Genomic DNA, 27,859 nt, shown 5'->3' with positions numbered 1-27,859 from the left:
TCATCTGTGTGTCGTCGGCGTAGGAGATTATGTTGAGGTCGTGCAGTCTGGCGACGTGGGCAAGCGGGGCCACGTAGATGTTGAACAATGTCGGGCTGAGGGATGATCCTTGGGGTATGCCGCAGATGATCTTGGAGGCATCGGAGCAGAAAGGGGGAGGCGGATGCTCTGGGTTCTGCCGGAGGGGAAGGAGGTGGTCCATTCCAGAGCCTTGTCTTGGATCCCTCCGTTGTGGAGGCGTGTGCGTAGGGTGCGGTGGCAGACCGTGTTGAAGGCGGCTGATAGTTTCAGGAGGATGAGGGCCTTGGTTTCGCCTTTGTCCAGCAGGGCACTGATGTCATCGGTGGTGGCGATGAGGGCGGCTACGGTGCTGTGGTTGCTGCGAAACCCGGATTGGGATGGGTCCAGAATGGTGTTCTCCTCGAGGTAGCGGGTCAGCTGTTTGTTGACGGTTTTCTCGATGACCTTTGCCGGGAACGGGAGCAGGGAGATGGGCCGGAAGTTCTTGAGGTCCCTCGGATCTGCCTTGGGTTTCTTGAGCAGGGCATTGATCTCGGGATGCTTCCAGCTCTCCGGGTGCTACAACGTACATCTACAACGTGCACGCCTTAAAATAGGAGCCTCTATGGACTTCTTAGGTAACATTCCTATAGCTGGCATTTGTAAAGGTAAATATCCACTCCACACACACATTTACTAAACATTACTTTGTGCATGTATTAGCACGTCAACAAGCCAATGTAGGACAAGCAGTGCCAAAAACAATTTTCCAAACAACTGAAATGCCCCCTGGTTAGCCACCGCTTTGGAGGATACTGCTATACAGTCTATGCAAAGCATGTGTATCCACAGCACACATGCCTGGAACGGATTATGTTACTTACCCTGTAAGCATCTGTTCTTGGCTTGTAGAGCCTTAGATTCACATGAGCCCTCCCTCCTCCCTCCTCCCCAGACACCTATGTTTATTGCAGTTCTTAGTACTTACATTATACATGCATGGACATCTCTATACTACACTTATTCCATTCTTACCCTCTTGCGGGAAAACAATCTAAAATGTAGTTGATGCGCATGTGCACTATCACCGAAAACAGCTTGCAAATATCTGAACCCAAAACTAGATAGCAGTAGTATTCAAAGCATGTGAATCTACAGCTCTCCATGCCAAAAACAGATGCTTACAGGGTAAGTAACATAATCCTTGTCTTATTGCATTGAGCGTATTCTGTGTTATGTTGTATGTTTACCCTAAAACACTACAAGTTTGATTTTTTGCCATTATGTTGTCAATTAAAAAAATTCCTTATTTATTTTGATCAATATTTGATTTTAAACATTGTAGTTTCTATTTTCTTTCCTTCAGAACCTCAATGTAGAATTATCTGCAAATGGAAGATATTCGCCTATGATAATGAACACTGTAGAAGAACCAATGATTTTGGAGGAGGAAGTCACACTCGCAGCTCATAACTGGCCTAGCTCCGTGCATGAACTTGATATAAGGCTGTCCAGTAAGGATCCGTCTAACATAGATGTACCCCAGGAAGGGAAAGACAGAATATCCCCAGGAGGAATATTTGTCAAATCTGCTACTACGAAGAAGGATCTTTTCTTTGCTGACCTTATGGAAGATCAGTTAGAATGTGTTGCTCCTCCCGCATGGTCTGAATCCCAGCTGGAGACAAACTTTCAACTAGAGCGCAAACTCTGTTCTGCTGAGTTAACTAATCCTGCTATAAAGGTATGCATGTGCCACATACTTACATATTATTTTCGCAGACTTTTCTACTATCACTCAGTGCTTCTGAACATTTACTGAAATTTTCATCAAAACCTGTGAAGTATTGGCCTTTACAGAACACTGTTTTGTTTAGAAACGTCATGGCAAACTCAATGTGTATGAATTATACTGTCTTTCGCATGAGGTATTCTTTCTTTTCTCTATGCCAATATAAACTGGTAAGTTGTGTAGAGAGTAGTAGTTCTGGAAATAGAAATTGCAGTTGGTGAGATCTAAAGAGAGACAACAGCTCAGCATTAATGAAATAAAATGTAAAACAGAGCAGTTGGTGAGAAAACCCAGATCATCATTTTGCTGAAATAATTCCATAAAAGTTAACACAATCTTCTGAAAGTAGGCAGTCGTGCAGTGACAAGATGAAAACGTTATGATAAACTTAACAATTTAGATTTAAATCAGTGCACACAAGGTAAAGAGTTGATAGTAATGTGAAAACAAACTTGTAAAAAAGTGTAGTGCATAATAAATATCCCTGATTTCATAAACAAAATGTAAAAACGTAAAGTCTGTGATGCCTGTTGGTATGTAAGTTGCAGTGAATATTCTACGCACATTTCTTAAGAACGAGCATGAGGGTGGCAGCTATGTAAAAGAGATGGGGCATGTGAGGAGAGATGAGAGACCTGTCAGTGGAAGAGGTGAGTAATGGCCATGGCAGAAGGTAGGGTAGAGAATGATAAGTTAACAGGCATTGCTAAACCATCGCCCCATCTTCTTTCTACGTTACGAATCATCAGTGAATGGCTTCCTGCAACAAGTCTTACTGGCATCCTCTTCTGACATGTTTTACAGATGTTCAGTTGGTCTCCTGGCTTGAGGGAAAGTTGGTGGTCAAAAGATACAAGTAATGAATTTAGGAGCAGAACTACTGTGCTGTGAAATAGGACTTGGACACTGAAATGGACGAGAGGTTGGGGACTCATAATTGTGATGTGTGCTTCAGCCTGTGATACCTCATATATTACAAAGGTTTTGGTTCATTCTTAATGAGGGCCTAATAGCCATGAACAGACAGGGCTCTTTCACCACTTCATGACATGCCAGTGATGACGTGGAAAATTAAAACAATAGTATTATAATCATTCAAGAATATTTTCCACAACCGCAAGCGAAATCTCGACCAGTGCAAAATCACCCAAATCACTGTTGGTTCCCCCATATGCGCAGTTTGGTTCCCCTAACATTGATCAATGTTAATAACAACAAAACTCCAGTTCTCTATGTTAAAGGTATGGGTGATGGTATCTCTGGATCTTTCGACTAAGACGATTCTGACGTCTTCATTCACTTTTCTTCAACAACTTATCAATACTTTATTTCACTCATTCAATCAACCCAAAACATTAATCCAAAGAAAGACACAATCAGAGCCACAACACATTTGCCCTGTTCGAATAGCAGCTTGTTGGATTTTCAAGTTCTGGACTTTGGGTTCAGGAATCGTGATTTTTAATAAAGTAAGCATACCATTCAGGGTGTGTACCATTTCCTCTGCTACCAGGTCTGATAGAGCGGAAAACTTTAAAAACAAGATTAACAGTTCAACCCTTGACTTGACGATAGAGATCTCCAACTCCACGCCAATTCCATCTCTCAGTCGACAGATCTTTACTATCCTGCTAGAATGGAGCCCAAATCAAATTTCATCAAATTGCATTTTTTGTTAGAGTTCAGTCAATAATGAGAGATTTGGTAAAGTTTGACAACTTTATTTCTCATTAAGATAATTTTAATTATTTTTCTTTCTTTTATTCAGGTCAGTCAGATAAGTCTGTTTACAGAACTATCAATAGAAATTGTGTTAGAGTCAACATCAATCAATCAATCAATCAATCAGTGAACTTGTAAAGCGCGCTACTTACCCGTGAGGGTCTCAAGGCGCTGTGGGGAGGGGGGGTGCTGCTACCGCTCGAAAAGCCAGGTCTTGAGGAGCCTTCTGAAGGTGAGCAGGTCTTGGGTCTGCCGTAGATGGGTGTTCCAGGTTTTGGCGGCGAGGAAGGAGAAGGATCTGCCGCCAGAGGTTGTTCTTTGTATGCGCGGGACGGCGACAAGGAGAGGCTGGTGGAGCGGAGCTGGCGGGCGGGGTGTGGAAGTTGAGACTGTCATTCTGGTAGGCTGGTCAGGTGTTGTGGAGTGCTTTGTGTACGTGGGTGAGGAGTTTGAAGGTGATCCTCTTGTTGACGGGGAGCCAGTGCAGGTCTCTTAGGTGAGAGGTGATGTGGCTGCGGCGGGGGACGTTGAGGATCAGTCGGGCTGAGGCGTTTTGGATGTGTTGTAGTCGCAGGTGTTTGGCCGGGATTCCTGCGTAGAGTGCGTTGCCGTAGTCCAGCCTGCTGCTGATGAGGGCTTGGCTCACTGTTCTTCTTGTTTCGGTCGGGATCCACTTGTAGATCCTGCAAAGCATGCGGAGGGTGTTGTAGCAGGAGGAGGAGATGGCGTTGACCTGCTTTGACATGGAGAGGGAGGAGTCGAGGATGAATCCTAGGTTGTGTGCGTGGTCCGTGGGTGTTGGAGCTGCTCCCAGTGTGGTCGGCCACCAGGAGTTGTCCCACTCAGAGTGGGTGGGACCTAGGATGAGGACCTCCGTCTTGTCCGAGTTTAGTTTCAGACGGCTGCTCCTCACCCACTCGGCAACTGCCTTTTTCAACATGAAAAATAATAGTGTGCTCCATAAAGGAAAGAATCCCTATCTTAACCTAAAGGACCTAACCGATGAAGAACCACTTAAGAGTTCCACTTGGAAAAGAGCAAGATTTTCATGGAGCAACAAGTGAAAAGCTATAAAGGATCAAACTTTCCACAAAGAGCAGTTTCATAAAGAGAAGTTTTTGAAACTCAGACGAGTTCACCCAAAAGTCACAGTAGCAACCGCTAAATCAGGTAAAAGGAAATGATCACAGCAGTAGCTAGGATCAGCACAGAATAGGAGACTCACCTACAAAGGCAAGAAAAAAGAAATAATCACTGTTAGCAGTAGATAACAGGAATTTGGGGCATGAATAGCACAGTCAGGTGCCAAGGGGTATGACGGGGAAAGGTGCATAGAATGCCTAAACTCTCTAGCTAGGAACACATACTATAAAGAGAATATATGTTTCAAACTCCAGGGGTTGGGTTATCTTCAGCTAATGGTGAAGGATCTTGTGATGCTCTGCCATCTCTCTTCTCAATCCCCACAGTTGACGCTGTAATCAACATAGGGTTATCTGTAGTTTGGTAACATATTATACAGTTGCTATTATTGAGAAGGTTCTCACGAGAACCTTTGCAAACCTACTCTGTTCATTGTTAAGTATTCCATTGTGTTTTCAATGGACTAGTCTATTAAACGAAACATTTTCTATTTGCAGTATCCTGGTTAAATCATGAGAACTATAAGCACATGGCAAATGCATTTGTCTAAAACAATGAAATCATATAGTGTGCATTTCAGAACAATGATGAGTTCTGCAATCAAATGCTAGCACTAAATTAACATTTTCGAAAAGCGTTTATTTCATTTAAAGGGGAAGCTAAGAAAATGCGAAAGAAATTAAGGCCTAACTGAAAGGTCAGTAAGAATTGGAGTTCCTGCAAAATATTATGCTGCACGGTAATTGTTATGTTATGTTATGTTAGTCGCTATTTATAAAGCGCACGGCTACTCCACGGAGTGTCCTGGCGCTGGGCAAAAACCCCGACATCACAGAGCAGAATACATCACCATGCGAGCTACATTCTAAAAAGCCAGGTTTTTAGTTGTTTCCTGAAAGTGAGGAGATCCTGGACCTTCCTTAGGTAGAGGGGCTGGTCATTCTATAGTCAGGAAGCCTCTCCCTGAAAAGATCTGCCTCCTATTCAGGACAGCCGTTTCTTAGGGGTCTTGATCAGTAACTTGTCAGAAGACCTCAGAGTTCAGCCTGGGGTATAGAGCTGCAATCTATCCCCCAGATACGGGGCCTCTATTTTGTTGAAGGCTTTAAAGACCAGTACTAAAGCCTTAAAATGAATCCTCTTCCGTACCGGAAGCCAGTGTAGAGAGGAAAAAAGGGGGGTCATATGTGTTCTTGGCCCTGCCAAGAGTATAGCTCTAGCCGCCACATTCTGGATCACCTGTAGGCGGACAAGTAAATACTCGGGAAGGCCTAGGCATAAGGCATTTACGTAGTCCAGTCTTGATGCCACCATGGCCTGGATTACCGTCTTCCTATGTGAGACTGGAAGCAGGGGGAGAAAGTTCCTTAGCATTCGCAGTAAACCAAAACAGGTCCCGGACACTGATTGAGCCTGTGCCTTCATCGAAAGAGAGTCGTCAAATTTGACCACAAGATTTTTAACGATTTTGACAGACGTAACAGTGGGGGGCATGTCTTGCGGCCACCAATTGTGCCATGTTGCACAAGGATGGGAGCCAAAGAACATGTTCTCTGACTTTTCTGAATCGCATTTCAATTGATTTTGCCTCAGCCAAGCATACACCTCTGACAGACAGGTGTTAATCCGATTATCATTTAGCTCAGTGCCCCTCTCACAAGTAAACAGCAATTGTGTGTCATCAGCATATGACACTATTTTGGCTCTGTGTTTCTCGGCTAGAAGTGCTAGAGGGGCCATATACAAGTTAAACAGTGTTGGGCTTAAAATTGAGCCCTGAGGAACCCCAACATTCATGAGGAGGATGGAAGCCGAGAAAGGCGGAGACCAAATAGTTTGCTGCCGGTTATTTAAGAAGGAGACAAACCATGTAAGTACCGAGCCTCTGATACCGCCCTCCTCGAGCCTTCCTAGTAGTCCATTGTGAGGCACGGTATTGAAGGCAGTGGGAAGGTCCAACAGCACTAAAACAGCATCACCCCCTTTGTCGAGTGGGTTTTAATAGTTTCAGCTACTTCTAATAGGGCAGTTTCCGTACTAAAATTAGCCCTAAAACCGGATTGGCTTGAATGTAGAAGATGGTTGGCCTCCACGTACTCTCACTGAATTGACATATCTCTCTAAAACCTTGGAGAAGAAGGGCAGAAGAGATATCGGCCTATAATTACTTGCGACCGAAGGGTCGGCTGTGGGTTTTTTTAAAAGGGGAAGAATTTTTGCATCCTTTCAGATTTTCGGCCTTTATTTACTAGCACGTTTAAGAAAGCACATTTTCCCCAGTTCATTTTGCTATGCATTTTCTGCAATAACGCCAGGTCACATTTTCCACAAATATAAGGTTTTTTCGTCTAAAATGTTCAGCTTCCAGACCAGCCCCAACTATTGAAAAAGAATGGCAGATAACTGACATGTTTGATTGTGCATTGGCTTCCTCAAAAAATGAAAGACTGTGTTCTATATGTTATGTTCTTTCACATTACTCCAACAAGACCTGCCCAGTCACATGACTTCTACCGCTGTGTACCCGATTAACCATAATCTTTGATTAGAGAAAATTGCTGAACGTTTTCTATATTTGTCTGCGCTGTAACCTAAAAGCCCTTGATTGTGCTGACACTATGTGTTTTCTTATTTCTAGGACAACGAATATTTAACTGATACAAACCCTCCCTCATCTACAGAGGAATGCCCCCCTGAGATCACGTCTTCGAGCCGGTTCGAGAGGACAATCACCATAGCAAGAGGCAGCTCCAGTTTGGGTATGGTATAGACATCTGATTTTCTGCTGTCGCAGCAAACACTACCTTGACACACTTTTGTAAAAAGCATTAAAATGCTGCACGTCTGCTAGATGTTGTGCCCCTGAACAATGACACCAGCAATTTCGTTAGTGATTCCGCCCCTCTTTAATTGAAACGTGTTCCAACTTTATGTTTTACTTAGGTTTCACTTTCTAACATCTTGGTTGGGGGTAGGTGGATGACAGGCAGATAGATAGATAGATAGATAGATAGATAGATAGATAGATAGATAGATAGATAGATAGATAGATAGATAGATAGATAGATATATAGATAGATTCTATATCCGTCCGATACTACAAAGCAACCTGCTAATTAGTATTTCCACATGTGCAGTACAGCCGTGCAATTTGCCCTTACAAACTTCCCCAACATTACAGATACGTTGTTTTTTTTTTAACACATTTATATTGTGTTTTTCAATTGACACAGGCTCACTTCATTAACATTTCCAAAGGGTAGATGCATAGATCGAGAGAGAGTGTTGGAATCAACCTACTATTTAAAGTGTACAATGCTGGACATCGTTTTTCCCACCTACTTTCAAACTCAAGCATTATCAATTCACCCCGCAAGTGACATCTTATTCACAACATTCACTCCTGTCATTAAACATTACAGATACAAGTTCACGTTCTGGAGAATGTTCTCTGCCTGAATGCCTTGGCGTACTCAATGGGGGATATTTAAAAATACAGGATACCGTTCTCGAAAGGAAAAAGTGCATCCAGCTCACCTTGAATAAATAAACAACGTTTTCTTCATTGGATTTTGAAGCATGTGACTGTTACACATTCCCCTGATGTTCATATCCTGCCATCTAGTGGTTGTGCTGGAAAAGTTCACTTGTTTTCTCTAGACTTTTAAATGGGGACATCAGCTAAGGTTTTCTGTAATGAGACTTCTCAGTGTCATTGCTTTAAAACGACACTGGCGTCAGTGCCATCTTTAGATTTTTTATTAGTTCAGGCACAGTGGAAAAGAGTGAAAGAGTTCCAGAAAAATAGCCAACAAAAGAATGGCCCCTGTGTCAATATTAACATTTGGGTTTTCGGCACAGTCACCGGAGCTAGATGTGTAAGGATTGTCACTTATTTAAAGTTTTGGCGCATTCTATTTTGAATGTTAGGAAAGTGGCATACACTCAATGTAAACATTTTCCAAGCCGCAATCAAAGCTTTGTCATTGATGTCGTTGACATGTAACCTTTATTTATGATCGTTTACTTAAAATTATTACATGATAAAACCACACAGACCTTTAATTACATAGCACTAGAGCACTAATAAATTATTCTAAAAATGATAGATAAAACATGATACATTTAAAAAAAGATGAATCAGTCGGAGCAAATAGCACCCGATTTTTTACAGGTTTGGATGCTAAGTACAGCACCTACAATATACAAAGCAACAGTTCACTAACAATGTTTCTAAAAATAGTGAATGAACAGGATATGTTAACGATTTAAATGAATGGGAGCTCGTATCTGTGAATAACAACCGAATAATCTCTTCAAAGGTTTCATAGCTTGCCACGCACTCAGTTATTTTTTTCCCACAAACCTGAATATTTTTACAACGTGGGTGTTTGAAATTAGATCCTTTGGATTTAGTGAACTGATAATGGCCTTTCCACACGTTTTTACCTCATTGATGTCTTTTAAACGTTCATGCCAATTGCTGAACCGAGGCATGCAGGACATTTGAAGCTTTAAGCCTTGTAATAAGGCAAAGTGTTGGGTCCTCTAGTCCCTGTCATTGGACTGGACGCCAGAATGAGGGACCATGAAAGAAAAAGCAAAAGTTGAAGGCATTATTTCCTGGATCCAAGTCCCATTAAAATGTTAAATAAGGTAAGGTGAGTTTAATACAGGATGCATTTAAAACCACGATATTGGTGCTAGTCGTGAAGCTCTTTTAGGCTGCTGAAGAGAGGGCTGGGGTGTCTGTATTTGTAGGCATATGGGAAATATCTTTGCTTTTGTCTCACCTCAAACAAAATGCGTATTCATTTGTGAAATTACCCTAATATCGTAGTTGCAATATTTCTGTATATGTCACTTAAAATGTGATGGTATTTCAGAAAAACCATCAAGTTTAATACATTCAGCTTAGCAAATACCTAATACCAGCTCTACCCACCTTTCAACCTAAATCTTCAGTGTAGATAGTAAAGACTGAGGATTAAGCAAATCTATTGTATTTATACATTTAATGCATGTATTTCATTCCCAGATAAACGGGAGAGTCATGAAATCTAGTTATCACACAATTTTTTAAATTGTGAGTTTTCAAGATGGCACCAATGCCATGCTCTAGACGTAGCCCGTTTGATATCCAGATCAGAAAGCATTTTTATTAAAGACAGGATTGCATTCATCCTTGTTTCTTTTTTCTTTTTAAAGATATATTCCTCTATAATGACTGAAATTCTGCTCAGTTTTTCTGATGTCTTAGGTACTATATCAGATAATAGTAGTGAAAATGGGCCCCCTTTCTGTGTGCAGTGATTGATTATAAATTGGGAAATAACAGTATATTAGTAGCCAACACACCGCTGTACATTTCCTGGATGATCCCCAGACGTTTCCTTTCAAAGTTTACCATTTCAAACATTTCATTACATCTATACTTCGCACTTTATTATCCTCCATCCTCGTTGAATAACATGCTAAGCTTGTGTTAGTGTGGCTTTTGCCACCATGAAAGAAAACTCCCTGATATTTAGGAAACCTGGATTTTTACCACATCTTATCATTTTATTATCAGTATTTTAGTGCACACCTTTGCATTCAGAATTATCGGAGGAATGCGTGTGAAATGCCTGCATTTGTCAGTGTTCCTTCGTTTCATTTGCATTTTCTTTAAACAAATAAAGAATATTGAGTTTAGGAAATGTATACCAAAAGGTGATCTGCAGAATCATCCTACAGCTCACAAGTAACAAAAAAGAGATCTAAATTGAGTGTTGTGCCCTACAACGCTGCAGTGGTGCGATTATTCTTCTAAACCCAATACTGTGAAAAGGACACTCATTTATCACCAGAGTAGGCAGCAATTAATGCCAAGAAGTTAAAACATATAACGATATAAAGTAAACTGGTCATAAACTGGTCATAAACAACTCGGACAGGTCAAAATGTTATCATAGGATCAGATTGTCATTGAGCGATGAGGAAAAAACGATCTTCTCCAAACACAGGTGGGGGAGCCAAAAATGCACTTTTTTAGTGCTTTTTAACATTCTTGTGCGAGTGACGGGCCACTTAGTATTTAAATAATAGTACGCATATCGGAAGCCACTTAACGATTCATAAATGTTATTTGGGTGGCTTGTCAATAAATTCTGCATCTCGACATAACATTCTTAACCCAAAATTTTACATATTAGCTATTAAGTAGAACATTATGGGGGCCAGAGTGTAATCTACATTGACATTTCGCAGCTCAAGCAACCAACGACTCGCTATGGCATGCTTTCTAAGCCTTCTGGCGCGCTGTCCCTGGAGTGCCACTATTTCTGCTTCAGACCACTTTAGTGCTGCTCCCAGCCATATTGTGGGGGGTATGGGTCCTTTCATTTTAACAAAGAGACATGTCCAGAAATTTAGATTCACCTCTGACCCAACAGACCATGTTCAAACCTGTTCATCATGCTCAGCAAAGTATATTACGTATTCGCTTCTTTACCCAAAAAGGAACATAACTGTAGACAACCCCAAAACATACGTAACGTATCAGCATCAGAAGCATGAAAGCTAGGACATTCTGGGTCAGCATCAGGAAATAATGGGTCAGCATCAGGAAATAATCTTTGTTTGTGAGTCAGGTAGGCTCTATTCAATACATTAAACTGAATGTATCTACATGATGAGTAACAGTAAGTTCTAAGAAGATACTTTAATGTGTTCACCCATTCCCTAATTTCCAATCTTCCCTCAATTTGCCTAGTTTAATGACAGTATGGTTCCGATTTCTTTCATACAGCTTTTTAATAAATCACCTGGTGGATCCCACAGTGTAGAGAGATTTGAGCAGTTACAGCTACTTGTTTCTTGTGTTGTAGGAACTGTTCCTTTTGTAAGCCATATTGTTCCATAAGTGACATGTAAGGAATTAAAGATCTGTTCTGGATTAACTGCCTAAAGACTGTGAACTCTTCGTCTCTCATGCTTCTAAGATTGCCCTTGAGATATCCTTCCTACACAAGGATATATGTGATGCATACAAAATCAAATGTTTGCTAGGGTTTAAGCACCTCTTGAAGCAGCGTAATTCTCTGTGCAGTGAGCAGTTAGATTCTTCTGAAGGAGCAGAGTCCGGTAAGAATAGCCTTTGGACCTCCCTGAGGGTGAATGAGATCTCCTTCAGCCATCAGCGGCCGGCCAATGAGAGGACTACTACAGCTGGTAAGCCAGGTTGTAGGATTCAAACTGGCAGCCCCCCAAACCACTATCACTTGTCAGCAGTTTCACTCTGGCTAGGAAGCCCTATGCCTACCCAAGTCTAGGATCCCCTCACCCAGCAGCATGAGGAGTGATCAAAAGGATATTCTCAGGAGATGCAGTGGTAAATTTGGGAACTAGTACAATAGCCTTTACTGCATAATCATTTTAGATATGGGGAGTATTCTCCAAAGCAAGGCTTGTGACCTCCGCCTTATTGAGGTTGCTGTCTAGGTCACAGCCACATTGAAAAGTTCTTGTTACAAGGTACTGAAATGAAAAAATGCCCATATTATCTCCCCACTACCAATATCTTGAACTGTATTTTGCTTACGTGGAAACTAAAGGAAACAGTAATTTTAATTCAGTTGATCCTCAGACCAGATGCAAGTTCAAAATCTTTGAGAGTTCGGCAAATAAAAGCAATGTTAGCATCTACATCTTTAATATGTACTAATATGTTCTCTGCATACAAGGATACCACGTGTGGCGTCTGTGGCTGGGATCCCCTGCTCCAAGGAGTAACATTTCATAGCTAATGGCTCCATGGCAAGAACAAACAACAAGAGGGACAGTAGGCGCCCCTGCCTTGCGCCTGCAGTTGCTTGGAACATGTCTGACAATAAAGAGCCTATGTTGACCCTTGCTCGTGGCTCTGTGCTAAGTAATGTAGCCCATTGGATCATCTTATTGCCCGTGTCCAATATGAGTAACACAGCAAACATATAATGCCACTGGAGCGTATCAAGCACTTTCTGCAGGTCTAACACCAAGCATGCAGAGTAAGGCCATAACCGAGGTGCTGCCTCAATATTCAGTGAAACTGCTTAATACCGAGGGAGGTACATCTACCATTTATACATCTGTTCTGGTCTCTATGGAGCAATTCCTGTAAACATGCAAGTAGTCTGCCCACTAAAATTGTACTTAATATCTTGTATATATGAATTAAGGAGTGCCAGGGGTCTACATAAGGACACCCCCAGTGGGTCGTTATCTGGTTTGGGTAATGAAGCAATCACTGCTTCCTCAAAGAAGTAGGAAACAAGCTGTCCTCAGTTACTGAGAACATGCTGTAAAATTCAGCTGATAGTCAAGCCAGTCATCTTTCTGCTCTATCTGCCTTTCTGTGGGTCTGGGCCATTTTGAGACATAATCCATATAAACCAACATATATATTAGGGAAGCATGTAAAGGTAAATGCAATGTAAATGTTTTTGTACTTGTATAGCGCACAGCTACCCGCAGTGGGTTTCCCGGCGCTTGTACGAATACCGCAAGGGAACCCTTCCTGGCTTTCCCTGTGAAGTGTCCACTCCTGGGCACCCCCATGGTGCAGACCAGGCATCCCTCACGTTGTGGGGGCCATTGTGGAGACTAAGCAAGCTATTGCTCAGAGTTGCAGCACGGGACCCATGATCAGAATAGGCACTGAGGCGAGAATATCCGGTCAAGGGAATTAATGAGCCCGAGACCCGTCGAGGCGGGAATCGAACCCTGGTCCCTGGCCAGAGCTCTGCATTGAGGTCTGCCTGCTCTAACCATTGAGCCACACTTCTCCAAGCTTCTTCTTAGCCTCAATGACAGCCCCACATCTACATTAACATCAGTATCTACCTCGAGCTATCTCAATGATGCTGTCAATTGCTTCACTTTGCAGACTTTCACCCTATATGAAATACCTACTGTGGATTGGATGCATAGCCCGTGAACTACTACTTTAAGAGCTACCCCGCAATCATTTAGATCCTGCATTCTCTTAAAAATTGCCTCTTTATGTTTTCTGTCAGTCTGCTCCCGCACACGGGGCCCTCAAACATGCTAGGTTGAAGCTTCAGTGTTGAGACTGGAAAAGTGGTCCGCTCCATTTCACTCCTACCATTATGGGGGGTTACGGTCTGACAACATTTTTCCAAGTATTCAGTATTAGTCAAAATAGATTGTAATGTGTCAGAAAAGAAGAAGCGTTTGAGCTTGGAGAGGTGGTTGAGATCTGCCCATTGCTGTGTCCATAGAACAAATTAAATTCCCATAAAGAACCCATGGTATGTTACCCCATCTACCCAATATTCTGAACAGCAAACATGCTTGATCAGTGATAGGCATGTATATGCTGTCTGGGAGATTGGAAATTTTTCTAATATCATCATTACTAGGGTTTACCTGCCCTCTCTGTCCACTTTGACTGTAGTTGGTATGAATAGGCCTGCTTGCAGCATTCATTTGAGCATGTAGTTTGCCAATGCTGAATGCTTAGTGTAGTAACGTTGACCCCCTTCACCTCTTTAGTAACCTGACCTCTCCTAATTATTTTAGGTGGGATTCTTGAACAAATACTTCACACACCCCTGTGTGCTTGGAATAGGAGGAAATGTTATTTATTTTGTTCAGTGTATGCATGCCGTAGAAATGCCAGGTCATAGATATTAGTTGATTATGTCGCACCATTGTAGTGCTAACTTCATACGAAGGAGAGCAGGTATTCCCGCTTTTGTCAATGCAAGTCGATGGTGATCAATACACCTTGACATTGTAAGAATGCCCTTGCTCTAATGTGAACAATAGCATAATCTTAAATCTGTTTTTAAACAACTGCGTAACACCCCCATTCCAGGCCCAGGTAAAACTCCCAAATGCCAAAAGTGGAAATCATGTAAAACAAAGCAAGTGCTACCCTCAGTCAACATTCTGAGCAATGGATTCATGGGGAGGTTTACTATAGCTGCAGAGCTCTTTCCAATCCATATAGGCAAGTGAATTATTTTGCGGGACAACTTGTGCATTATACATCTTGAGCAAAAAAATGTATATCAGTAGAAAGCCAGGTATATTTAACAATACCTGAGCAGGGCTCGAAAATTCCACTCGACCGCTCGCATATGCGAGCTAAATTTAACAAGGTCAAGCTGTTTTTAGGTCCTACTCGCCCTTTCTGGCAAGTAGGAAAACTGACCAACTTTTGTCCTCTGTCTGTGAAAACAGAGCAAATGCGACAAGATAACAAGATTTAAAGGCATCTTTATTGCTCACAAAGTTAATGAGCAATAAAGATGCCTTTAAATCTTGTTATCTTGTCACATTTGCTCCGCTTTCGGAGACGGAGGTCAAGTAAGTTGCAGTTAGGTCGAGGACATTTTTTAAGGTACTAGTCCTGCAGGACAAGTACCTTTTTTTGGATTTTTCGAGCCCTGCTGAGTACTACAAATCAGAAAGTCCTAATTCATTCACAACAGTTTTTTAGCTGTATGTGGGTTCAGCACCGTTAGATGATCAGTATTGATGCTATGCCCAAGTGATGAAGTCATATCAAAAGACTTATTCTCTAAATACAAACGCTACCCTACTCAGAAAGAAATAGGGCTATAATCATTATTTCTTTAACAGCTGTTACTTTTGTGAAATACTTGTATACTTGGATAGACACTAAATACAATTGCATAAATAAAAATGTAGTAGGGTGCAATTTAGGGAAGATCCAACACTGAGATCATACATGTGATAATTCACAACATAAAGGCAATTGTGATGGTATTTAGTATATATTATTCAAAAACATACACACAATGCAACATGTCCCATGTGAAACAGAACCCAAAAGGAACACATACAAAGGTCCCTTTACAAAAGAACATTAGTAAAATCAAGAATGAAAAACAAGGGTTTCCAACACCAAAAGCAAACAACCTCAATTTGGTTTACACAGGAATTTAAACCAAGCCTTTTGTATAAAGGTAAAAATGGAAGGTGGCACCCCAAAACCCTGTGAGCTCTCTCCTCAATGAACAGCTTAGCTAGTGTAACAAGTGCCACCTCCTCCAACAGCCATTTTCCGATGAGGAGTGTAGCATTGGGACCCTCCTTTCCCTTGGGCATTCTCACTATCCAAATATTCTTTTGCCAAGAATGGCCCTTGATGTCTTCTTCCCTGCCCTCAAGGAATTGGATTCTACCAGTGAGTTAAGTTATCTGTTTACTTCGTTATTTTGTTTGGGTTGAAGATCTTGTAGCATTCTCTTGTTGCTGACCCTCTCAGCTAATTTCTGCTGCTCTTCATGCAGTAAGTTGAGGTCACTGGCTGTGAACTCTATTTTATTGTCCAATGCAGTTTGTGAGGCTTCTATATCTTTCAGTGTTTTGTTAAGTTTGCCAGATCACAATGCTGGTTCTGAGAAACTGGGTCATTCATGAACACTCAACATTTCAGCTTTAGGAGGGTCTGGGGTCACAGGATTCCTGGCTGTGTTCAGACACCTTATTTTCAAGGACTTCATCTTTCCCATTAGGCAAGAGTCAGGCAAGTCTGTCAACCACTAATACAGTGTTCAATGAGTGAGAAGGAGACCGGGCAAAGACCGCATGTAGCCTGTACACCAGTGGAGGTCCCAGTCTGCTGATGTGATGAAAGCAACCTGACTCCACAATGTTGGCGATGTAACCAGCAGGCAGTTGTAGAGTAACGTTCGAGCCCCGTCCACCTGTCTCCACTATTATTTGGATGAGACCTACATCTCCAGTAAGCCAGTAGTGTGGGCTCCTGCAGCCTGGACCTCTTCGTAAAAAGTAAGAATTCATTGAGAGGTCAAGGCCATAAGTCACCCCTGCGCAGTAATTCTGTTATTGGGTACAGCCAAATCACCTTTGCTACAGAAAGAGTAATGGCTTCTACTCCTCAGTGCTTGTCCATATGATTTTAGGGTGTAAAACACGTTGAACTGTATTATTGTGGCTAGGAGCAAAATTGAGGCAATCAGCCCTCAACTAGCACCCAGGATAGTGACAGAATCATCCCATCAGGGTTGGGAATCCACCTTACTATGACCGATGTGTTTCCAAGGTGCTCAAATCACGGTGGAAGGAGAGGCTGTCTGTGGCACTGTTAATTTAATGTGCTTGTAGGCCAAGTCCTGCTATGTTTGGCCAGTTCATTGCCATAAATGCAGGTCTGATTGTACTCAGTAGGTCCCTAGCTCGGATCTGACCTCAGAGTCTGGGCGTATCCCCACACCCTGTCACATCCTGGGCATCCTCTCCACCATCTTGGCCTTCCACGGCCACCACACGCAGCAAGAGGGAGCTCGGATTTTTGTTAGCATTGGTACCCGTATCTACATTTTGAAGTGAGTACTGGACATTTTTATATTAATGGAAAATTCTTTTTGAATAGTTTTCACGCTTCATATTGTCTTGATATATTTGCCAGTGTCTGGAACAATGTAAAAATACAAAACTACAAATATTGTTCAGTGATACTTGTAAAATAGCTTATTTTGAATTTATTTGAATGCATTCTGTGGACCGTCGTCTCTTAAAATGATGATACTTTTCACGCTAAAAGTGAATTTCACTTCATAAATAATTTGTCCTCCTGGAGACAGGAGTTTTGAAGTTTTACTATTTCTTTATGCTCTAATGCCAATTCATATGATGCTGCGTATGTAAAATTACTCAATTGCGTATCAAATATGTGTGTTAATGCAATATTCATACATCAGGTGTCGGCTTAATTTTCACTGTAAAATTATTTTATGTCTTTCTAATATTTGGATTGTTTGTTCATGCATTTTTACTTAAACTCTTTTTCAATGAATTTTCCTTGACACTCAGTTGTGTAGTAATTGACCATTGAATAGATCAATGCATAGCTGTGGTAGCCAATGAGCTGAGCCATTTATTTTTCCACAGGGATGACAGTAAGTGCCAGTAAGGATGGCTGTGGCATGATTGTACGTAGCATCATCCATGGAGGTTCAGTTAGCCGTGATGGGCGCATCAGTATTGGGGACTGCATTTTGGCCATCAATGATGAGTGTACTACTAACTTAAGCAATGTCCAAGCAAGAGCTATGTTAAGGAAGCATTCGCTAATCGGACTTGATATAAAGTAAGTGAATGGATAATATATATTTAGTTTATGGTCGAGATTTGATCTCATCCATGATAATTGCCCTTCATAATTTATCCATTTTGAAAGTTAAAGCTTATTCAAATTGGTAGCACTTTATTAGAAGCTCTATTTACTCAGAATCGTTTTTTATAGGTGTTAAATGTCTAAATGTGCAACAATTTCCATCACAAACATTCTCATTCCTTTTGCACTGACTTTTGTCCATTAGAGTTTCATTTCTCGGGAAGTCCTGATCTGGTTTCCCCGGTACCAGTAGTAATGTAGGTGTGTAGCAAGAAGGGTTGCAGTCATTTAGCCACCTAGTTGACTGTATTGACCTATGGATTATTAAAGGTTTCTCCAAGCCAATCACCCTCGTACCCTTTGTATGTTTTTCCTCATATGAGTAAGCATTTTCATTTTCAATAGTCCTATTATTTTCCTAATACATTTTAGTCTGTGATGCCTTGAGATTTATTTTAGTAGCAAGTGTATAAGAACACATTGTAGGCAAGGGATATCTAATTTTTCTTACAGCATGCCTACCATACTATTGTTTGTGCATGCGTATGTAATAAAATCTTTTGAATTGACAATAGCATGTTCTTCAGGAAACAAATTGCCTGTTTCTTTAGATAACAGCCTTCAGTTTGCATGTATTCTCTGTTGTGCTTCCTAGGGTCACAGATCAGATAATTGACCTTTGTTTACAAAGATTGTTTGCCGGCCCTCACAAAGCACTAAATAAAAAGGTTTTTGGATAGAAATTATCGTGATGGTAACTCAGCTGGGATTCGTTTTAGAAGTTATTCAAATATATTTTTTAAAAACAAATAAGGACCACATTACAATTCTCGTCTAAAAATCAGGAAGTACTACTGCACCAGGCAAATATTGATACTGCAGACAGTTGGTATTTACTGGGTGAATTGTTACCCCCATTAGCTGTGTTCACATCCCGAAATGGGGATTGGGGCAATTGAGTTATATTATGGGATTGCCTTAGTCCAAGGAATACAAACCTATAATACTTTTTTTCCCCCTGCACAGGTTTCACTAAGTCTTGTCTACTAAACTTTTGCCAGCAGGTGCAGTAATTATCACAGAACTCTAAATTCTAAAGCCCAAATCGATATGTGGTTACTGTGATGATGCCTTACCTGTTTAAGTTCACGCTTCTATCCGAGTCGTGAATGCCTTTGATGACCAGATCCTTGTCCGTCCATTCTCTTTCCATTACAAGCTTACACATAATGATTTGTTTTCTTGACTCCTTTAGGTATTTCTATATTGTCAAGCATCCTTACAACTTTATTTTACCCAGTTTAGTGTGATTGTACAGTTATTTCTATACATACAGAAGGATAGACTCCCAACATCTGCAGTTGTTTCTCCAATTGATCTCTGAAAATGTATTGCCAGTTAGTAAGCCTGCTGTCCCACACAGTTATCTGCTTTCTATATGTAAAAGCGGTGCTCTGTTTTTGACATTGAGCAAGAGTTGCTATGCTGGTTTATGCCAACTTAGGGGAAAAATATCTATATATAAGTATATACACCAAACATCCAAGCTCCGTTCATGGGAGTCTGTCAACCCTCGCAGGGTGGCCTCAGCGTACGTGAACAGACACCCACTAAACATCCCTCCACTTTCCTACTAATCCAAGGAAAAACGCTGTATGCCCAAACCTGATCCTTTATTTGAAGTGATTTATTCAAGATTGCAAATCAAGGACTGGCCACCATAGACTTACACGTTTTGTCTCCAGATCACAAGCCTTGCTCATGGATGGTCGGAACCCTTCTTGCCCTCTATTTAAAATATCCATGTGCTTAATTACAATAAAAAACGTATCCAGCTGTGTAAAATCTCTTTTCTACTAACATGTCACTTTGAGTCATTGCAGCAATTGCAAGAATGTTCAGTTTCATCTGTGTGCATTGGGGGGCTTCACTCTAAAAATAGTTTCAAAATTTAATAAAGCATAGATTCGCCGATTAGAAAAGTATATGTCATAACATGAATAACTTCTTCGGCCCGCATTGTCCATAGCATCTCCCTTTGCTCCAAGCATCCGTGTTTGTTAAAGTTCATAGCATATCCGACTAGACTATTCTAAAAATATAAAAGACTTGACTTGGCATTTCTGACATAAGAGAGGAAAAACAATGTCTCTTTTCCTGTTAACAATGTCCACGCTAAGACAACCAAGAGGTGAGAACACAACCACAACTGCTTTCAGGCTTCTGCTTTCATAATACCTTTTCCGTGGCCATCCTGCTTGTTGCTTATCAAATCTTTTTACACTTAGGATCCAGAGATTCCACTGAAAGAGGAATTCATGCCCCTTGCCCTTCAGGACACAGGATAATCAGCAATCCGACAAGACATAAAGGTCACTGGCAAGTCAATACAACGTTTATTGTGTAAATTACTTAAAACCATGACAATAGAAAACATTTTAAAAAAAGAAACATAATTATACAGAAGAAAAATAGAATGCTAGTTCCTATCAAGACCATATGATATAAATGGCTTGTGGTGCCCGAAGAAAGGAAACACTTGGTGTACAGGCTTTCTCTCTACCATCTTCCCTTTCCCATGTCTATTATGAAAATAATGAATAAAAGTAAGTTAAAAAACCTTCCATAAAATGAATACAAAAGTTTAAACTAAGAGAGAACTCAATTACGGCCTGGTCTAACTCTACTGTGCATCAATGTCCGTGATCCAAGGACTAAGAGTTAATACTTAATACTCATCTCAGTGCTTTGTTTAGAGTTTTTTAGAAAGTCTTGCACTGCTTTAAAAAATTTACCTATTACCTAGTCTCTTATTCTCCATGATTTCCTTTCATACTAGCTGTCATTGTGTCGCTGCCGAGTAAGGTACGTCCTGCAATACTATATTGCCCTCGGGGTCTGCCACAGAAGTCAGTCACTTGTGTAGATCTTTGTTGCCACTTTCGCTTGTATTTCTTACCAGTGTGCCTGTTTGTTTATGCTTTCCTTTAGGCTACACTGGGGGCAGTTGGGATATGTAGTGCATGTCCCTCTTCCATTCCCTTAGGGCATGAGCACTATTACAAAACAAAGTGTGCTTCCCAAAGCAGAAGAGTTTTCACCCCTAAGGACTTACTTAAAATTGAAGCTTGTCAATCCGCAGCAGCAGCAGTGGGGCGGGTTGGTCTACCTCGTTAACTATGATCACCAAACACCCAAGCTTTGTTCATGGGAGTCTGTCAACCCTCGCAGGGCGGCTTTGGCGTGCGGGAATGGACACAGACTAGACATCCACGGCACACTTTGTATTGTAATAGTGCTCATGTCCTAAGGGAATGGGTGTGGGACAAGCTGTATGTATATCCCAATGGCCACCTGTGTAACCTAAAGGAATGTTGAAACGAACAGGCACACTGGGAAGACATACGAGCGAAGGCGGCAACAAACATCTATATGCGTGGATATCCTCTGTGGCAGACAGTGCTTAATTTGTACTGGTGGTTTCCAGAGCTCAGCATCAGCACTTATTTCATAGGTTCAGGACTATACATTTTTACTCCTTCATTCAGAATTCCCGAGAAATTTTCAAATTAAATATATACTTGCTTGTGTGACTACCTGGTACATCTTCACAGCTGGCCCACCCTGGTTTAGGAATGATGTGTTTCTGGTTTAGTTCATGCTTTACAAAATTAAGATGCAGGGTACAAGGCAAGAGTGTACAATGTTTTACTACACATTTGTTTTGACATGCTCGGCTGACCGAGCCGTTCAGATTGTGTACATGGCTTTGGCAGTTTTGTCTGTGTTCGCTTTAAGTTTTAAGCATCTTCATTAGTTTTGAAATACATGGTATGTTTCTACATGGCAATTGCGTCTCTGGAATTAATGCAGTTTTGTGAAGTCAATAGAACACTAGACTTCAATTCATAGTAAAGGCATTTAGTTTCTGCTCAGGCGTTGCCATTTTTGGTAGATATGATACATTCCCATCATTCAGACACATTTTGTTTTCATATGTGCAGATGTTGTCAAATAAGTGGACTGTTATAATCAAGGTAATGTTTCTCAAGCAATAGTATATTTTTGATGTTGGCTGCTTTCACGTTATCCATGTAGGCGGTGGGCATGAGAATGGTGCAGTAGGGTGGAGCCGGGAATGTAGCTGGTTGTACAACTGGAAGAAGTGGCGATGGCCTCCTAAGAAAAAATGTTGAGCACGGGGCTTCTTTTTTCACACATTAAGCACCGTGGCAGACCCCGAGGGCAATAGAGTATTGAAGCAAGATGTACCTCACTCTACAGCAACCCGACAGCTAGTACGCAGGGAAATTATGGAGAATAAGAGACTTTTATGTCTTGGGATTACTGATTATCCTGTGTCTTAGAGGTCAAGAGGCATGGTAGGAGGCACACATCACTCTTTCAGTGGAATCAGGTTGCTAAGTGTAAAAAGATATGATAAGCAGTGAGCAAAATGGCGACTGAAAGGGTATTATGAAAGGTGGAAGACCGAAACCCATTTTGATTGTGTTCTCAGCTCTTGATTGTTTTAGTATGGACATTGTTAACAGGATAATGAATATTGTTTTTCCACTCTTTTATGTCCGAAGTGTCAAATCGAATCTTTTACATTGTTAGAATAGTCTAGTCGGCAATGCTATGAACTTTAACTGCTCCGGATGGTTGGAGGAAGGGAAGACGCCGCTATGGACAATGTGGGCTGAAGAAGTTGTTCACATTATGACACATATTCTTCTCCTCGGCGAATTCATGCATTTTAAAATTATTCATCTGTTTTTAGAGTGATCTCCCCCATGCACGCAGGTGAAACTGAACATGCCCACTGTTGATGCAATCATTCAGAGTGGAATGATAGGAGAAAATAGACTTTGCGCAGCTGAACACGTTTTTTATTGTAATTAAGGGCTCGATTAGGATCGCGGTTTTCCCGCATCCTCCGGGCCGGCGGAAGCCACCGCCGGCCCGGAGGATGCGGGAAAAACGCTGCGGAGGCACAAAAGACCCACCGCCAAATTAGGATGGCGGCGGCGGGTCTCAAAATCCGTCCGCAGATTTTCCGCCGAGGTCGCCTTCCGACCGGGGCGGAAAAGCTCTAACATGGCTGGCGGTTTCTATCAGACACCGCCAGCCATATTAGGATGGCGGAAATCATATGCTTTTCCACAGCGGCTTTTCCGTGGAAAAGCATATGGACATTAACTTCGGGGGCCCGTTGCGGGCCCCCTTGGTGAAGGGGGGTGGGGGTACACATGGGGGGGTACCTATGGTACCCCCCCTGCATTTGCGTTGACAAAGCGGCAGGCACCGCGCAGTGCCTGCTGCTTTGTGCACGCAAATGCCGTGCATGCATTTTTAACATTGCGGCGGGTGCAGCTTGAAGCTGCACCCGCCGCTGATATATGCATTGATGTAACTGCTGAAACAATAAAAATATTTTCAAGAAAAAAAAAAAAGATTGAGGATGTGACCGCCACCCTGGCGGTCACATCCTAATCTGCACGGAGGGACCGCCACAGCCCCTGCGGACGGTCCCTCCTACTCTATGGTGGCGGACGGACTCAGGTCCGTCCGCCATCATAATCGGCCCCTAAATGTGTGGTCATTTCAAATAGAGGGCAAGAAGGGTTACGCCATCCGTGAGTAAGGCATGTGATCTGGAGCCGAAAAGCATAGGTCTGTGCCGGCCTGCCTTTAATTTGTAAGCTTGAATAAATCATTAGAAATAAAACACCACGTTTGGGCGTACAGCGTTTTTCCTTGGATTAGTAGGAAAGTGTAGTGATATATATCCACACATACATTAGACACTTTAAATGGCAGATAAAATGTTGTATACATGTTTGGCACAAAAAACAATACTAGATTTTCAGTAAAACTCACTTCACAGACAGCAGCTTGCTGCTGAGAAAAAATTAATGATTATAGGGTCGAAAATATGTGGCCATTTTGTGAGATGCCTTTATCATTTTAAGAATTAAAGCTCCTCTGCTTGAGCGAAACATAATCTCTGGTTGCAGGAGACAATGTAGGTGTGCCTGCATTAAAACAGGACATTTGGTGGTGTTGCAGTCATATACCACAACTCTTTAACTGATGTCCCATTGCTACAGTAATTTAGTTAGATCATAATAAATATTAAGGTCAACCTAAATTAAGGCTAAATATTGAGCTCCTCATTTGGCTACCCCAGTATTTTTTTGGGGGGTAGGGGGTTGGAGGTAATACCACACATAGTAATTGAAGAATTGCAGATACTGTTTTTGCTTCGGTCCGAACTACAAACTCAGTGATGGTTTGAGGTTCCTGTCATACCCGATTTGAGCATGAATTGGAATTAGATCGTGACTGTCACCAGGGCCACAGTGTTTTAGATGTTTGCGCTTCTAAACACTTTTCATACAAACGTGGGCATGTTTATGGGGTGGGAGAAGGTGGTTAAGACGAAACATGTGAAAATATCATAAGCCAGTGAATATATCTCATATAAAGAGTTTCCCAGTTTACAGATAGCGTGCCCATAAAGGTAACATGGAGAACTCTGGAAAATGGTCTTCCTCCATTATACACAAACAGCTTATAAAAAGTAACAACCACTCGATACTTATGTAAAATTAAGTTGGTGTTATCAACTCCAAAATTACCCCCGTAAAAGTACGTTGCGTAGTATAAAGACCGTTTGATAGGAGAGCAAAGGTTTACAGTTTTCCTCCATAGCCCTACTTTTTACCATCTTCACAATCACTTATCCTTGAATGTTATTACCTGAAAGCAAAGAACTCGTTAACTGCCAGCTTTAAAGTCCATGTTTAATTGATTTATTCTGTGCCCACGGAGAGCCAGATGTGTGGTCTCGCGCGCCGCGCGTGCTGTCGCACTCCTCCCTCGCCAGCAGCTCGCAGATTCGAGGCCCGTCGTAAAAGGCGGCGCGTGGCAGCAGCTGCTCGGCACATCTGTCGGATAATTACTCCGCGGGATCGGGACTCACCTGCCTGCGCCGAGGAGTGTGGAATGAATTCCTGATCAAGGAAATAAAAGATTGATTGCAGCCACATTTTACCCCGCGCTTGTTAATAATCACCGCTATAGAAGCGCAGAGAGAGAAGGCAAATGCTTTCCAGGGGGAGGTGGGGGCACAAAACGGAAAGGAGAAAAAAAAAGCACAAAAAATAAAAAAAATAATGCTCACGCCGTTTTAACTCCATGTGTATGCATCTCGCATTCAGCACAAGACCGACATTTGTTAACAGTATTGTAAAAAGACGCTGCATCGTATGCTTCACATTGTAGATCGTCTCCGGCACCTGCTGATGATGAGGCCTCCTTTGATGTGTGAGTATCGGCGATTCAAAGGCTCATCATGGCTGTATGTTTGCAACCCACCTGAGAACATTTTGTGCTTTGATTATTCGCAATTGTCGGAATACATCCAGACACAGTCTATTCATCCTCTCAGGCTTTCCATTTTTGTCGCCATTTTGGAACGCCTAGCCTAACAACCCCAACAGAACAAGGGATTCAAATTGACCATTCATTGAACATTTCTTACAGTTTGTGTCTCCTGCAAAGGTCCCGTCCCGGAAACTTCGCACGCACTTTATCTGACAGTGAAGCACCATCCCTCAAGTGTCTGGATATATTCTGAAGTTTGTGTGTCATGCAGCACTAACCTTACTCTTTCTCTATTCTGGCTTTTGGGTTATACCCTGGCATTTCTGATAATCATTTTGTAGAATGCCTGGTACATTGTATTGCTCGGTTTTGCATGTTTTTTTGGTGTCGCATAATGCATGCAGCTATCACACACAAGTAACGCACGCGTGCATGCATGTTTTGCCAATAATATGTACTCTGTGTTTGCTGGAACTTTCACTCTCCTTCTGTTCTAAGAGTTCCTAGAAATGTTTTCACCCAGGAGACCCTTAAGAAGGCAGCCTTGCAGTTGACTATTAACACGGATGACTGGTAAACTGTTGTGAAGCTCTTGAAACACAGTAATAAGTTCCTGCCTTTGCAGATGATGACATTTTCCTTCCCTATATCTTAGTCATTATAAGTTTTCTTGCACCTTCACACAGTTATAGTTTTATTGTATATTTGACAGCAAATTGACAGTTTGCTGTCTTTCAGGAAAGATGAATTCTTTTCTTTATTTACATGTTTTATATGTCGCAAACGAGGCCAACATTGGTGTTTGGGCGTGTAGCATAAAACAAACATCAGTAGCTTAATGGGAATATAACAGTACATCAGACTCAGGAAAAGGCCAATTAGTCACATAAGTGATGCTACAGCACAGTGCGATTAGCGACAGATTTTTGCAAACCAAAAAGTGGAAAATAGTAGGTAAAGAAGGATACATACGATTAATAACATATATGCAAGTGTTGAATGTACACGTTATAATGCGAATGACACGATACATTGAATGCTGGTATTCCACTTATATGTATGTCAGGCCTTCCGCTGCATGGAAATGTGTCAAAATTGAACAAGACAAGGCCATGACTGGCTAAAATTGGGCACAACCAGGATTAACTTGACTTGGAATAAAATACATCCAATTTTCAAATTTATACTGCGTAGTGCTGTATTTTGCTATAGTAGTGCCTCCGCAGTAATGCTCTCGACATGGCCGCAAAATTGTTTAAAGGCAAAGTAAATGCGGAGAGCAAGCTGATTACATAGAATCGATTAATAAAATTGTTTAATTGGTATGTCCTTTCAATTACGAGACAATCACTCTAGGTGCAGTTCACCACCATTTAGCAGCCCGTGGGTATGAAGATGGTATGAAATGTGTGCATATGTTCTTTTAAGCATTTTATATTGACTTCTTCGAGGTGGATAATTCTTAAAAAACACATGATCAGGCGTCTTTACATTTGAAACGGTAAAGTTAAAGCCCTTTGTTATTTTAGCAATAACAAAAAGTGGCATACATTTGTATCTTTTTCATGAGTGGTGCAGAGAGGTGTATAAGTGCATGAAATGGAATGTTATGGAATATTTGTTTAGCAAACTTTCACTTGTGGACCTCCTAGCAATTTTGTTATTCTCGCAGGATAAGTCAAAGATGAAAGGGTGTCCACCTCTCTCCATGTCTTCACTGACACTTGTTCCCGCTGTGGGCTTTCAGCCCACGAATCTTTGCTCTGTGGTGTGTGAGTCTAATGATCTCATTGGAAGCAAACTAAGACTACAAACCCACTGTGCATGAGGTTTTCTCATTAATGCCATAGTATGGAATGTGTGTCCCTAATGGCTATGGGGCACATGCATCATTCATAGATTTTGCGATTCTTAATTTGCAAAAATTACCGAATCGCAAATTAAGAATTACAAAATGCTATGCATCATTTTTTTGGCTATTGATTTGGGATTCGGTAAAAATTGCAAATAAATAGCGAATTCCTAAGTGCATTTTCGCAATTCCCATTGATTCCTATGGGCCAAAAGGCCCGTAGGAGTCAATAAGAAGGCATTTACAAATTCGCAATTTGTTGATGCATTCCAAGGGTGCAGGGGGGGTCCAAAGGACCACCCCTGCACCCCTGAAATGCATTTGAAAGAGCATGTTTCACACACACATGTCCTAAGGACATGTGTGTCTGTAACATGACAGTTTAAAAAATGCATTTTTTTGCTTTTTGACAGATTTTCGCAAATTAACACGAGGGTCAACCTCGTGTCAATTTGCACTTCCTATTTCATAATTCGCTTTTTAAAAAAAAAAAATGATGCATTGCATTTAGGGAATCGCACAAATGCGATTCCTTAAATGCATTCGCATTTTTAAGAAATGCAAAAAAATGTGAATTCTGAAAAAGTGTTTGATGCATCCCAAAAACGTATTTAGGAAGTGCAAACGGCCGAATTTACCGATTCGCACCGTTTGCACTTCCTAAATAGGTTGATGCATGTGCCCCTAAGAGTATGGTGGCCACCCTGGTAACTGATGAATGAAGCACGGGGTCTTTATGTTCCTTCTAAGTTCTGAGTTGCAGTACTTTTGTGATCCAATCCTGTCTGGAAGGTGCTGCCAT

General features: G+C 41.5%; 1 protein-coding gene across 7 annotated transcripts in view; it reads left to right on the top strand.

The window, feature by feature from the left end:
* MPDZ (multiple PDZ domain crumbs cell polarity complex component) overlaps window positions 1–27,859 on the top strand; it is an 832,961-nt gene that overhangs the window by 364,841 nt on the left and 440,261 nt on the right. For 4 of the 7 annotated variants that reach the window (XM_078675895.1, XM_078675894.1, XM_078675893.1 and 1 more), the window contains exons 21-24: window positions 1,367–1,744; window positions 7,296–7,416; window positions 17,588–17,786; window positions 25,104–25,145. In XM_078675895.1, the coding sequence (XP_078532021.1) occupies window positions 1,367–1,744; window positions 7,296–7,416; window positions 17,588–17,786; window positions 25,104–25,145 (740 nt within the window). The remainder of the gene's footprint in view (window positions 1–1,366; window positions 1,745–7,295; window positions 7,417–17,587; window positions 17,787–25,103; window positions 25,146–27,859) is intronic. The other 3 variants (XM_078675896.1, XM_078675898.1, XM_078675897.1) reach the window with 1 other exon arrangement.

This window comes from Lissotriton helveticus, chromosome 2_1 (genome assembly GCF_964261635.1).
Source record: "Lissotriton helveticus chromosome 2_1, aLisHel1.1, whole genome shotgun sequence".
Taxonomy (NCBI): domain Eukaryota; kingdom Metazoa; phylum Chordata; class Amphibia; order Caudata; family Salamandridae; genus Lissotriton; species Lissotriton helveticus.
Note: the sequence above shows the minus strand (reverse complement) of the source record. Positions and strands in the feature narration are given on the sequence as shown.